At 53.6% G+C, this 12,061-nt stretch overlaps 1 protein-coding gene across 1 annotated transcript; it reads right to left on the bottom strand.

Annotated features, from left to right (window-relative positions):
• Window positions 1-226: 226 nt before the first annotated feature.
• Window positions 227-11,953, bottom strand: FUCA1 (alpha-L-fucosidase 1). Its single transcript, XM_048049657.2, has 10 exons — window positions 11,603-11,953; window positions 6,603-7,721; window positions 4,892-5,416; window positions 4,315-4,449; window positions 3,941-4,078; window positions 3,162-3,267; window positions 2,487-2,687; window positions 2,087-2,274; window positions 1,161-1,260; window positions 227-465 (listed from the first exon to the last, which is right to left on the bottom strand). Exons 1-10 carry the CDS (start codon window positions 11,743-11,745, stop codon window positions 325-327), a joined length of 2,796 nt encoding a protein of 931 aa, XP_047905614.2. The 5' UTR covers window positions 11,746-11,953; the 3' UTR covers window positions 227-324.
• Window positions 11,954-12,061: the final 108 nt, after the last annotated feature.

Genomic DNA, 12,061 nt, shown 5'->3' on the forward strand with positions numbered 1-12,061 from the left:
CTGCGGAGCGGTCACTGCCGGTCCCCACCGGCACCGAGCGCGGCCTCGCCCCACGCGAGCACGGCGGCGGAGCCCCAGCAGCTGCCAAGGAGCTCGGCGTCAACCCAGCGGGCCCCGCTGTTCCCCGCGGGCCGTGCCCCGCCAGCAGCGCGCCGCAGCGGGCAGCCCGGACAGACAGCGACTTACAGACCGACGGACAGACAGAGCGGGCAGACGAGAAACTCTCTCGAGAGAAAAGCGATTTATTCAACAGTGAATGAAAAATCATCTTAGACTTAATACAAAAGACAGGCCGGGGGGGCAGCTGCTGTCAGGCCAGGGCTGTCAGTTCACACCCTCAAGCCTGAGAGCCCAGCCAGGCTGCGCAGGCACGGGAGATGGAGGCACGGGTGGCAGAGTTACCAGCAGTCCCTTACCCGGGGCCTTCTGCCACTCCAGAGTCCCTGCAAAACCCAACATCGACACCTGCAAAAAAGGGCAGGGGAAACGCTCAGCTGTGGCTTCCACAGGCGCTCCCCATTCGGTCACCCCGGTACACCCAGCACACGTTTCAGTCTCTGCATAACATTCCCCACACGTTAAAAGCAGTCCTGCACGTTTCCACCCATCGCTCACTGTGTACAAAGGCAACGCGAAGGGTATTTTGGGGCCAAACCTTTGACTGTAGTTTGTTTGGTTTTAGGTGTTGTGTTGTTTTGTTTTGTTTTTTTTTTTTACCTGAGAGGCTTCACCTCTGTTTGTTCAGAGCAAAGGGCACCCCAGCATTTGCGTCACTTACACTTACAACTAGCGGGTCAGTGTACCTGATCTGAATTGGGGATGTAATACCCGTGATCCCTTCTATGTGTGAGGCTTGTTACTGACCTCACCTCCCTGGGTCAACAGGAACAAAAGGGGAGACGTGTTCCTACCTGTTCTATGGCAGACCACAAGCCTCTCCTGCCCAGTCCTACCCACTGCTCTGTGTTGAACAGTGACAAAACCTGAACCTGGGATGCTGCAAGACTCTGGGTGAAGCCATCCCAGAGCAAGAAGTAAGTGATGCCAACTGCCGTGTTCTCCCCAGTTTCCAAATGAAGTCGGGTTGGGCCTTCCCACCCCATGCCTTCCCAAGATGGGCTCTCAAAGTGCATTCTCTCTTTTTTCTTCAGGTTCCTTACTTGCGTGGCCGGGGATGGGGTGGGTGAGGACAGCTGCAGCACGTTGTCCTGAGGCCAGATCAGAAAAATGGCATAGACAACTGGTCCTTTAGAAGTGTACCTAAGAGAGCAAGAGTTCAGCTAGGTGAAAAGCCCACAGGAGAGAGATCCACACAAGCCTGACCTTTCCAGACAGCACGAGAACACCAGCTCACCTACTGGCACCATACAGGGGTCACCTACTTTCCCCTAGTTCCAAAATCAGTCGCTTTGAACCCACCATTTAGCCAGTAAGCCCTGGCTGATGAAACCTAAACAAAGTCCACGCACGTTTCCTAAAAGCGAATGTCATCTGTCCTTTCATCAGACTGAGGTCAACAGAGCAGATACGCTGTCGTACACTGATCTTGTCATTGCTCTGCATTTCGAGGCTGAACATGCTTGAGCACACTTAGAACCAACAGCTCTGTTTTGTAGCACTTCTGGCTCTTGATTCGCTCACTGTGCTCTTCTCAGCAAGTGTAACAGTTGGGTAACAGTACGCAGTACTATTATATAACAACCTAAAAGCAAATATCACTACATTTACAGACTACATTCATTTAAACTAACTACATTTGTGCAATTCAAACTAGCCACGACCACTACTTAAACAGTCCTGACAGCAACAGCGTAGGATTTTTTTTTAAGGGAACAATTGTTTTTTAAAATCATGTAAGACAGCTGAAGCCCTGATCTTTATTCTCTTCTTTCCAGCAGGATATTTCTTAGATAACGCCCTGGGGCAGTAAGTGAGCACTCCAGTTGTAGGACGTTACCTAAAAGCCATCTGCACCTGGTGGCAATGCTTCAGCAAGTACCAAGTTTAATGACCAATAAAGAAACCCCAGCTTCTTTAACCCGAGCTGGAGCAGCTGCAGGATGGTACTGAACAATGGAGTCCTTACCAGACAGTCCCTGTGTCCTCCATCTGTACTCTCCATGGCTTTGATTCATAAATTGCCTCCCCGTTAGTGTCCAGCCACCTCCCAAGGGCCAGAAGCCTTTCTTGGAAGATGGGAACAATCACTCCTTCCTTTGTAGGGCCCACATTGAGAAGGTAGTTGCCTCCAAAACTCACAGTTTGCACTAGCTCCTGCGGCAGATAAACAAAGGTAACAAACTGAATTATCTTCACTTCTGACAACAAAGAAACCTGAGGAGTGCTTTGTCCTCCTCAAACATTCCTTTATCTCCACCTGCTTGTACGAAACACATGACAACTCTTTCTGTGAGTAACAGGATGAAGGAAATCTGTAATTCTCAGTAACTTCCCTACACCCGTGATTTTGATTTCAGGTTTCTTACCTCGATGATACTTGCTTCATCCATTAACTCATCAATGTGCATGTTGCTTCGATAGCCCCAGGAAAGCTTGTCAATGGAGGAGCACATCTCCCATTTGTGAGCTGGCAAGGTCCCTGGTCTGTATTTGTCAGCACAATTGTAGTAGCCTCCATGATGGCAAGAGCAGTTATTACACCAACGGTCATTCACAACAACAGTGTCCTAGAAAAAAGAAACATAACTCAGCAGGAAGAACGTTTTGTCTTGGACGTTTCAGCTTTCCTTTATCCCTCCCAACTTACTTTAGGCATCTAAGCTAGGAGCCTAAGTACTTAACACATACACGTGCATACGTAATCAAGAGAGAGAGAGAGAGAGAGAGGATCCTCCAGAAAAGTCTGAATACCTCTCTGGAAGAACGTCTCTCTATTCAGTCAAGCAGAAATCAAGGGAACAAGGTTCCTGGTCTCTGAGCCTTCCACACATGCTGTAAAGGAAAAGGCTTGTGTTTTCTGCCTCAGGTTTCCAAGAGGTTTCTCTTGGAAAAGTCAGTCTGGACTTTCTATTTTTGGTGAAAGAATAAAACATGTTTGGCACCTGTCAAGAAGGTTTCTGATCGCATTCATATCTCACTGCTGCCAGACCTTCCATACCTATAGAATACCACAGGCCATGACGGATAGCTGAAAGAAGTACCTTGACAGGACTATCATTATAAAGCCAGGCAAGGAAAGAGGTAGAATTCCAGTACGAGTCCGGAGCTTCCCAGTCTCCATCCGACCAAATCAAATCTGGTTTATACCTGACAAAGAGATGAACATTATTTCAGAACGGCTTATTTGCTCCTACCCCAAAGGAAGCATGTCACAGCACTGTGTTTCTTGCCTCTGGAGTCTGCTTTCACTTCCTATTGTCTGCCATTACCGGGAGGTTCATGCTATCACTTCCTGCTTCGGAAAAAGCTTTAAGTGAAGTTCTTGCAGCAGCAAAGAGAGATGATCACAGCTCAAAGTATAGGATGCAATTCTTCCAAAGCGAGAAGATTGCATCTCAAAGGCAATTATGAGGCACGTTCTTTACTTGGGACAATGGGTACTGTGAGCAACAGGTGTCCAAGCTGGGTATTCTAATCAACATGGGGAAGCAAAGCAAGGATGTAAATTCACAGTGAAATCGCTCTCCTACTCTAATAAATAGCTTGCTCCACTTTCAAACCTACTCTGCAAAAAGGTAGTATTAACGGGCATTTCTCTTGCACAAAAATTTGCCCCTACCTTACTGTAAAAGTCAGACTGCCCAAAGAGCAAATGCGAACCCCTTTTCTAATTACCTCAAATTATTGCTGCTAAATAAATAGATTTGCCTTGGCAAAAATTAACATTTGTCAACAATCTTCTCTGCATCCACTTTGCAACTTTCTCTACAAAATGGAAACCAGGAAATGCTCTTGAATCCTGACTGGTGGCAGCTCTTACTTTAGGACAAGATCATAAAGTTCTGGCATTGTCTTCTTCAAAACGAAGTTCTGGGTCTTGAAGCCACTTTCTTTGTCAGCTAGGTAGAGTGGATTAAACCACTCTAACAGAGAATGATATAGTCCATAGCGTATGTTGCTGAAGAATAGAAAACAGAGAGGAAAGAGTTAGTCTGGTAGTAATGACTGAGAATCAGTGGCAGATATATTATACAGTGGCAGTAATAATAATTATTGGCATTATTATTTCACAGTTTCATGACTTTGCAAGCACTACTATTTTCATATTAAACATATCATTTTCCACTATTTGCTGAGAACAGCCATGAGAATTCAACGCAGACAGACAACAAGAACAGCAAAGCTTGGCTGTACCTCTCCCTGAGGGCTTGTCCCAGCTCTCCTACAAGGTCACGGTGGGGCCCCATATCCACAGAATTCCAGTTCCAGGACACGGGTGACCCCCAGTTGGTGAAGCCTTCATGATGCTTCGTGGTCAGCACCACGTACCTGCGGGGAAATGGCACCTGATCAAGATGACCAAGTAATTAGCTAAGACATTTCCAAGCCTCACTGGCAAATCTGATACCTATACATGCAAGGGACGGAATAACCATACTGTGAGGAGTCCTCTTTAGAAGTCCCTTTCATTGCCCTTAAAATTTAGGGGAAACAACGAGAACAGTAGATGTTTTAAATGGATTGTAATGCTGGAAAAGGATGAACAACGAGACTTAGGAAGTCAGAGCGGCCAACCCCTCAGCACTCTGGGCATGACCTGTCCGGGACCTCCAGGTGCTGCTCTGGGCCCCCTGTCCCCTCAGGGTGTTCAGACGCAGCCTCCGTCTCCTCAGGGACCCCCATCCCCTCAGGGACCCCGAGACCCGGCCCCATCCCCTCAGGGGTCCCAGCCCCATCCCCTCAGGGACCCCCAGCCGAGCCCGGCGCTGACCTGGCGCCGGCCCGCTGGAAGAGCCGTGCCCACTCGCGGGGCTGGAAGTCGTGGGCCGTGAAGCGGGGCGCGAAGTCGGCGTAGGCGGTGGCGGGCGGGTAGCGCTCCCGCACGAAGCGCTCGTAGTCGGCGCGGCGCTCGCCCTGCCAGTGCCACCAGAACCACTCGGAGCCCCAGGCCGGCACGGAGAAGACGCCCCAGTGCACGAACACCCCCACCTTGGCCCGGTCGAACCAGGCCGGCAGCGGCCGCGCGTCCAGGCTGCCCCAGTCGGGGCCGTAGCGCGGCGCCGCCGCCGCCGCCCCCAGCGCCGCCGCCAGCCACAGCAGCGGGCCCGCCGCCATGCCGCCGCCTGACGTCACGCGGCCGCCGCCATGGTTGCCCGGGGACGCGGGTTCGAGGCTGCGGCCGGCCGCGGGGTGGCGGCTGCCTTCCCTTCCCCCTTCCCTTCCCTTCCCTTCCCTTCCCTTCCCTTCCCTTCCCTTCCCTTCCCCCTTCCCTTCCCTTCCCTTGCCGTCCCTTCCCCTGCCCGCACGGCCCGGCCCGGCCCCGCCGCGGCCCCCTCAGCGCGCCCCCTCCTCCGGCCCGACCGCTGGTCCGTGAGCCCCTCGCCCCCGTGGCTGCCGCGCCCCGTCCCGTGCCGGGGGAGCCGGGCGGAGCCCAAGGGCCCCGCGTTTGGGCCCTGCCCGGTGGCGGCCCCGCGGCCCTCGGGGCGCTGGCGAAGGGCCCGGGCCCCGCGCCGCTCCCCCGGCGGTTCCGCGGCCGGGGCTGCGCCTTGTGGAAGTGGCCAAAGCGTCTCCCGAGCTCCTCGTGCCGGGGGCGGCCGTGCCCCCTGGGGTGTGAGCCTCCCCTGGGGACTGCGGGCCGGAGGTTACAGAGGACAAGGCTCGAGCACGGTTTGGATGTTTAATCACACAACAGCCAACGCTGTCTGCGTGGCACAGGTTGGGTTTCTGTAAGCTTGCTGAAAGAAACGTGGTGCCTGCAGCATCCCATCGGTCTCACGATTTTCGACGACACAGTCCATAATCCCCAGGGTTTATGGCGAGGCAGCCCCGGCACCGCTCCCGCTGTTCCCTCCCGCCTTTGCCGGGACACGAAGGCCTTTTGTCACCTCTTGTCACCATGCTGCTACCACGGAGCGCCCCGGCACGGCACACAAGGCCGGTTTAATAGCTGCTCTGCTGCTACACAGCGACGTGCTGCGAGCGCTCTGCTGACGGCGCTTGTATAAATAACCCTGCTGGTGCCTGCGGGGGTGTTTACAGAGGTGTTTGTGGTGGCTGGGGACCGCTGGAGAACCTGGAGGTCTGCAGAGTGTTTCACTTGAATACAGTTATATTTTAAGGGAGATTTCACTGAATGTAAGAAAAATGGGTTAGGAGGTTACTGGTGGACAGATTGGAGGCCAGGCAGGATGAGCTGCCACAAAACACCTGGATTTGCTGTTTTGGGGTACGGCATTACCCACTGCCTCGCAGCTCTCTCACCGTAACGTGGCACCGGTGTCTTGGCAGCCCGCGGACTAGCAGTCCGGGCAAGTCTGGGCACTTTATGTCCCAGCGTCCCAGAATAACATCAGCGGGAGCTGGGTCCATGCCAGACACCTCCCAGGACCTCCATAAGAAGAGAAAATAAAAGCAATCCAAAAGAAAAATGATCCAGAGGCTCCCACCAGCCTGAGCTCAGACTTCCACTGCTGCCTGCCTATGTTACGCGCACCTCATCCTCGCAGACGGTCTCTACCACGGAGGACTTGTGGGCACTGTCTGCTTCTGGGCTGTCGTCCGTGCCCCTCAGCCGCCTCTTGACCCGGAAAAAGACCGCCCTCAGGGAGGAGAACAGCTCCTTGCTCCGCAGGGCGTAAATGATGGGGTTCACCATGGAATTGAGCAGACAGAGAACGCTGCAGAAGGCAAACACCTTGCGCAGGTGATTGGTAAGCTTGGCAAAGATGCTGTAGATCATGAGAGTGAGGACCGGAGACCAGCACAGCACAAGGACGGTCAGCACCATGACGAGGGTCTTGGCCAGCATGACATCCATTCTCATCCTGGTGTTTTGCTTTCCCACCTGCGCCTGGTGCTTCCCCATGTACGCCACGTGCTGGTGAGCCCTCCACAGCACGTGTGTGTAGGCGTAGACAATACACCCTAGCAGGACCATGACGAGGCAGACCCAGCTGGACAGGTAGTTGTCATCCACAAAGGGGAACAGCTCGGAGCAGGTTGAGTTGAGCGTGCAGCAGTTCCAGCCCAGGATGGGCAGGGAGGCAGTGGTCACACACATCGCCCAGAGCACCCCCAGGGCTGCCCACGCTCTCTTCCTCGTCACAAGGAGCTTGTATTCGGAGGGCCGGCTGATAGAGACGTAACGGTCCACAGCTGTCAGCAGCAAGCTGCTCAGGGAGGCTGTGAAGGACGTGTTCACCCCTCCCAGCTTCAGCAGGAACAATTCTTTAGAGGAATCGGTTTCATTAAAGACGTGGAAGTTAACAAAACTGCCGACAAAGATGATGCTGGCCAGGAGGTCAGCCAAGGCCAGGCTGCTGATAAAGATGTAGGAAGGCTTCCTCCTGGTCCCAGGGGAGGAGAAGATCAGGTACAGCACCACAGAGTTCTCAAAGATGCACAGCGTCCCAAAGAGGCCACAAAGTGTGGCAATGCTTATCTTCTGTGCTTGGGTGCTGAGGACCATGAAGCACTCCATGAGCTTGCTGTTCGCACTACATTTGGAGGCATTTTCATATGTTTTACAGATATCCATAGTAGCGAACTGGAGCCAGGAGCTTGCAGGGAGCGTTCCAGCTTCCTTCTGCACTTCAGGTGCTCTGAAAAAGACCAAGGGGAAGGTGAGGGACAACACCTACAGGAGCACAACGAGCAGTAAGCTCAGCCCCCTCCCTTTATGCAGAAGAAGAGCCTGGTGCAACCTACTTTCAGGTCCACAGACCAAATGTGGGATACGACTTCCAGCCTTTCCCAGCTGAGATCCAGGCTTTGTCCTGCTGGGTCCAGCTGCCACGGCTCTGGGCACCGCATCTGTCTCCTCACCGCACGAGGGAAGCGGTGGTGCTGAGACCTGCCCGTGCCCCGGGCTGGCTCTGAGCAAGGCTCCAGGGCTCGGGGCTGGAAGCACGGGAAGGGGCTCCCGGTGGTGCTGGGCTGTGGCCGGGACAGGGCCAGGCTGGAGGAGGACAAGGGACACTGCCCGCTGCCTCACACAACAGGGGAACGAGGGCACCCCAAGTGGGTTAGAGAGCAGGCAAGGAGGCGGCTATGGGATACACTAACGCTGCCTGATTAGCAAAGTGGGGTGCTGTATCCTGATGCACTGCCAGCTCGTACCCCACTGGTGTAAAAGCCCACGGGACAGAAACCCCAACAGCACCCGTCTGGCTTCCAGCACCCAGGATCCCAAATCCACGCAAAGGGGCCAGGATTTTCCACTGCTGGAGGAAAGCACTGAGCTGGCAGTGTCCCCCTTCTCCCAAAACAGAAAAGCCACCATCACTGCCCGCCCTCAGCTCTCTTTCAGAAGGGAAAATGTCCAAACAGCACGAGCCAGCGCAGGCAGGCCGTGGGACAGCAGCTGCCGGGCTCCAGGCACCGGTAACCGACCGACTGTGGTTTCTCCGTGTGGTGTCCGAGATTCAGCAGTGATGGCAGCGTCCTTGGAGGCTACAACAACCAGCAAATGACCAACGTGCTGGAAAACCCTGACTGCAACATATTAGAGTGACAGGTACGTTGTTTGTCTTTGCTACTTCCTTCCCGTTGGTTAGCCGGTCCCTGACCGCCACCACTGTTCCTGTGCTGCAGACACCCCGCAGCCTGCGAGGCTGCTCAGAAGAGCCCAGCCCCGCACGTCGGGGCTTGGGCATCAGCGGCTGCAGGGCGTTCGGTTGCACATTGCAGCTGGAACATTTCAATCCTGATGTGCATTTCTTGGCACGTCGGACCAGAGGGGTCCTGGACTTTGAAATGTCGCTTAGCGTTGCAGCAAGCCTCCCCGTGCTTACGTCAGGCCCTGCCATGGGGCAATCACACGGGAGCAGAGATGTTGCACTCCAACCCTAGCGCTCCTGCTTCCTGCAGCTCTTCACAGAAACATTGCAAGCGCAGCAGTAATTAGTAACTGCTGGTGTTAAACCTGACCACCAGAGAGATGGACTGTGCAGCCGGAGGGACTGTGACGTATCTTGGGGCTCACCAGGGGCCACTGGGGCAGCAGCTGCCTCCTCGAGTACCCAAAACTCCCCCGGCCAAACCCTAGCATCCAAACCAAGACATCTCTTAATTAAGCAGACTCCAGCATCACCGTGACATCCATTCATTGCAGCCAGCATTCCCAGGACTACCCTAAATTCCCAGTATCTGCCTTTATTCAATGTCCAAAGAACATACCGAGGAGCCTGGAAACAAATGAACAGTAGGCAAGAGATGGAAGGTGAGCAAAATGCTGTCCCTTGTGGTACGTCGCTTAGGGAGGGAATTTGGTTATAACGGCAAAACAACTCCTGCACTGACTGTTCTGGTACAGCTCTTCCATTAAGTTGACATAATTCAGATAAGCCCTTAGGTTCAAAATGCAGTTACTGTGCTGGGCTCGTAGCAACCAGCCCGGCAGCCCAGACCTCCTCTTCCCACATCTGTTGTGTTTCAGGCTGAATGACAAGGACGAGTCTCTTTGCAGTTTTGTCTGAGCTCCCCCCAGTCTTTCTTCAGCTCCTGTGTCTGCGAGGGAGAGCACAGGGCTTTGCTCCAGCACAAGGTCTGCTCGTTCGCAGAGGCTCCACAACCTGAGAACACAGGTGGGGCTGAGAGCCCGTCTCCTTGCACGGTCTGACCCTTCTTTTTGGCCACAAAACTGCTTTTTCCTGCCCAGGAGACATCCTTCTGTTCTCAGATGGGCTCCTGTGTTCAACCATTAGTTTCTTCATGCCCACTACCTCCTGCATGCTTCAGCTTCTGGGAAAAAGCCAACCCGGGGCTGGATCCCAGGGGAGAGCTTTGTGGGGCAGGTCCCAGTCCCACTTCCAGGGAGGACACCCCCTTCTGCAGGGCAGCAGCTCCCCTTCCCCGGGAATTACAGCCCAGGCACTGCTGGCATCCCTGCCAGAGACCCTGCCTGCGGTGCTGACCTTCCAGCTCAGCCCCAATCCCTCCTTCACAGCCAGAGGCTGTGGGGATTTCCTGCGCCCCTGCTCCCAGAGGACAAACTCCCCTCCCAGAAGAGCCAAGTGTCTCCTGCCAGCAGGATCTCCCAGGATGGGGAATATTCTGCCACAGTAGAGCGATGGAGAAAGCCCCAGCCAATGCCAGCAGCAGCAGCAGAGTCCCAGGAGGCAGCACACAGAGGCAGCACGCTGAATGAACAAGAAGCCCAGCTATCAGGAATAAAATGCAGATAAGGCATGTGGGAATGTGGCAGATTTCTGGGGCCGCATCACTGACTGCCAAGTCTCTCCAGAAGCAGCAGAGAAACCTCCCCCTGCTAGATCTGATTGTTAGCCCACTCGCTGCAGCCTAATAACTCCACTGGCTTCAGTGGAAATTAAATCTACAAATGAAAAAGTCCTTTTCCATTCCAGTGCTTTGCTGTGACTGATTTCAGCTGTCAGACTTCCACTGCGTTGCACACAGCAGCACAGTTTCTGATCCCACTTGGGATGGTTTCTTCATTTACAGAGACATCTCAGAATCCTTGTGATAAATAAGATAACTTACTGGTTGCTTAGATAATGTAAAATTAAATTTTCCTGCTGCAACCAGACAGCGCAATGTTCCTGCAGCACTCTGAAAGTGCTGGCCTTGAATTTTCCATCACCAGTATTTCTGAGAGATTTGGTCTTTGCAACAAAATGCAGCAATCACATCATATGAACAAGTGAAGTGATTTATCTGAAAAAAAATGTAATGAATTTCTTTCACATTTCACTTGCTGAAAAAGCAAGATATTGTTTGCTTTACAAATATTTTTGCTTGTATACAATTTCTTGTTTTAGTTGCAGGAGAAGTTTTGGCATTGTTTTGGAAATAGCTGTTCATCCCAGCTTGTCCCTCTGCCCACACTGAGCAATGCCCGTGGTTACCTCCCTGATGCTAGGAACTCTCTGGCACAGGTGCCGCACCGAGGACTATTTGCTTTATTTGTTTTCAGAGTCACGATTTGTTCACGTGTGACTGTGCAGAGTGTCAGCGTTCAAAGCACACAGGTGCACGGCTGCAGAGCAATGACACAAATGCCAGTGCAGGTACAAAGCATGGCAAAACTGCTGCTGCTGCTCCACTGAAACCACCGCATGCGGAGCCACAACCATCAGCCAGCGCAGAGTGCTCAGCCTGGGAGCTCGGTGCCAGACTCACGTTTGTGAGGCAAACCTCTGGCATATCCAACGTTAGTATTTCCTAAAACCAGCTGCAAAGAGCCAGTCTGCAATCTGCTATTTAAACACTTACCTTTTTTGTTCCTGTTAAGAAAGCATTCATCCGAAACACAACATTTTCCCACTCTGTGTTACACATGGCATTGCAGTTCATCCCGAGTATCAGCGGGAATCTCCCCGACAAACCCTCGGTGGCAGAGCCTCCCCAGACTGCGTGCGTGCGTCAGCACTGTGGGCTCCCAGGTACGATGATGCCTTTTACCGTGAGAAAGAGGATCCTTGGCTGCAGGATGTCCCTTGGGGCAGCGAGTGCAGCCACTCACCTTCTCACGCCTACGCTTCGGCTGCGGACGGTCGGGGGCTTCCCACCCTCGGGCTCCCAGGGCAGCTCGTGCAGCTGCGGACGGTGCCTGCTTCCCCCTCCTGTCACATCGCTTCTGGTTTCATCTGGGCTCCTCGGTACCATTCTGTATGATTCCCCCGGGCTGCAAATCCATCAGTGCAAATCGTTTATCTGGTTTCTTGCTCTCTCTCACGTTCTTTTGGTGTAAGTGTGCTTCTTTCCTTCCCCACTTCCCCTCTGGGTCTCGTGTTCTGCCTCTGGCTGGCAGCACCTCGCAGCCACCCTGCCCTTGGCTCGCTGGAAGCGTTTCCTCAGCCCCCCCGAATCCTCCGTGCACATGCAGTGGCTGAGGCGAGAGACTTTCGGGATCTTTTCCTGATTTCTGAGGGAAAGTGGAAGAGGAGGGGAAGGACGAGAGCTGAGAAGCAGACATGGAAAA

The sequence above is a fragment of the Anser cygnoides genome, chromosome 24 (assembly GCF_040182565.1).
Source record: "Anser cygnoides isolate HZ-2024a breed goose chromosome 24, Taihu_goose_T2T_genome, whole genome shotgun sequence".
NCBI classification, from domain to species: Eukaryota; Metazoa; Chordata; class Aves; order Anseriformes; family Anatidae; genus Anser; species Anser cygnoides.

What these genes read in the sequence shown, in the direction of transcription:
- FUCA1 (XM_048049657.2), bottom strand. Translation starts at nt 11,745, where the DNA reads ATGGTACCGAGGAGCCCAGATGAAACCAGAAGCGATGTGACAGGAGGG. An exon ending in CGAAGCGTAGGCGTGAGAAG is followed by an intron (nt 7,722 to 11,602) that starts GTGAGTGGCTGC and finishes GGTCTTTTTCAG; the next exon opens with AGCACCTGAAGTGCAGAAGG. An exon ending in ATAATGATAGTCCTGTCAAG is followed by an intron (nt 2,688 to 3,161) that starts GTACTTCTTTCA and finishes TCTTTTTTCTAG; the next exon opens with GACACTGTTGTTGTGAATGA.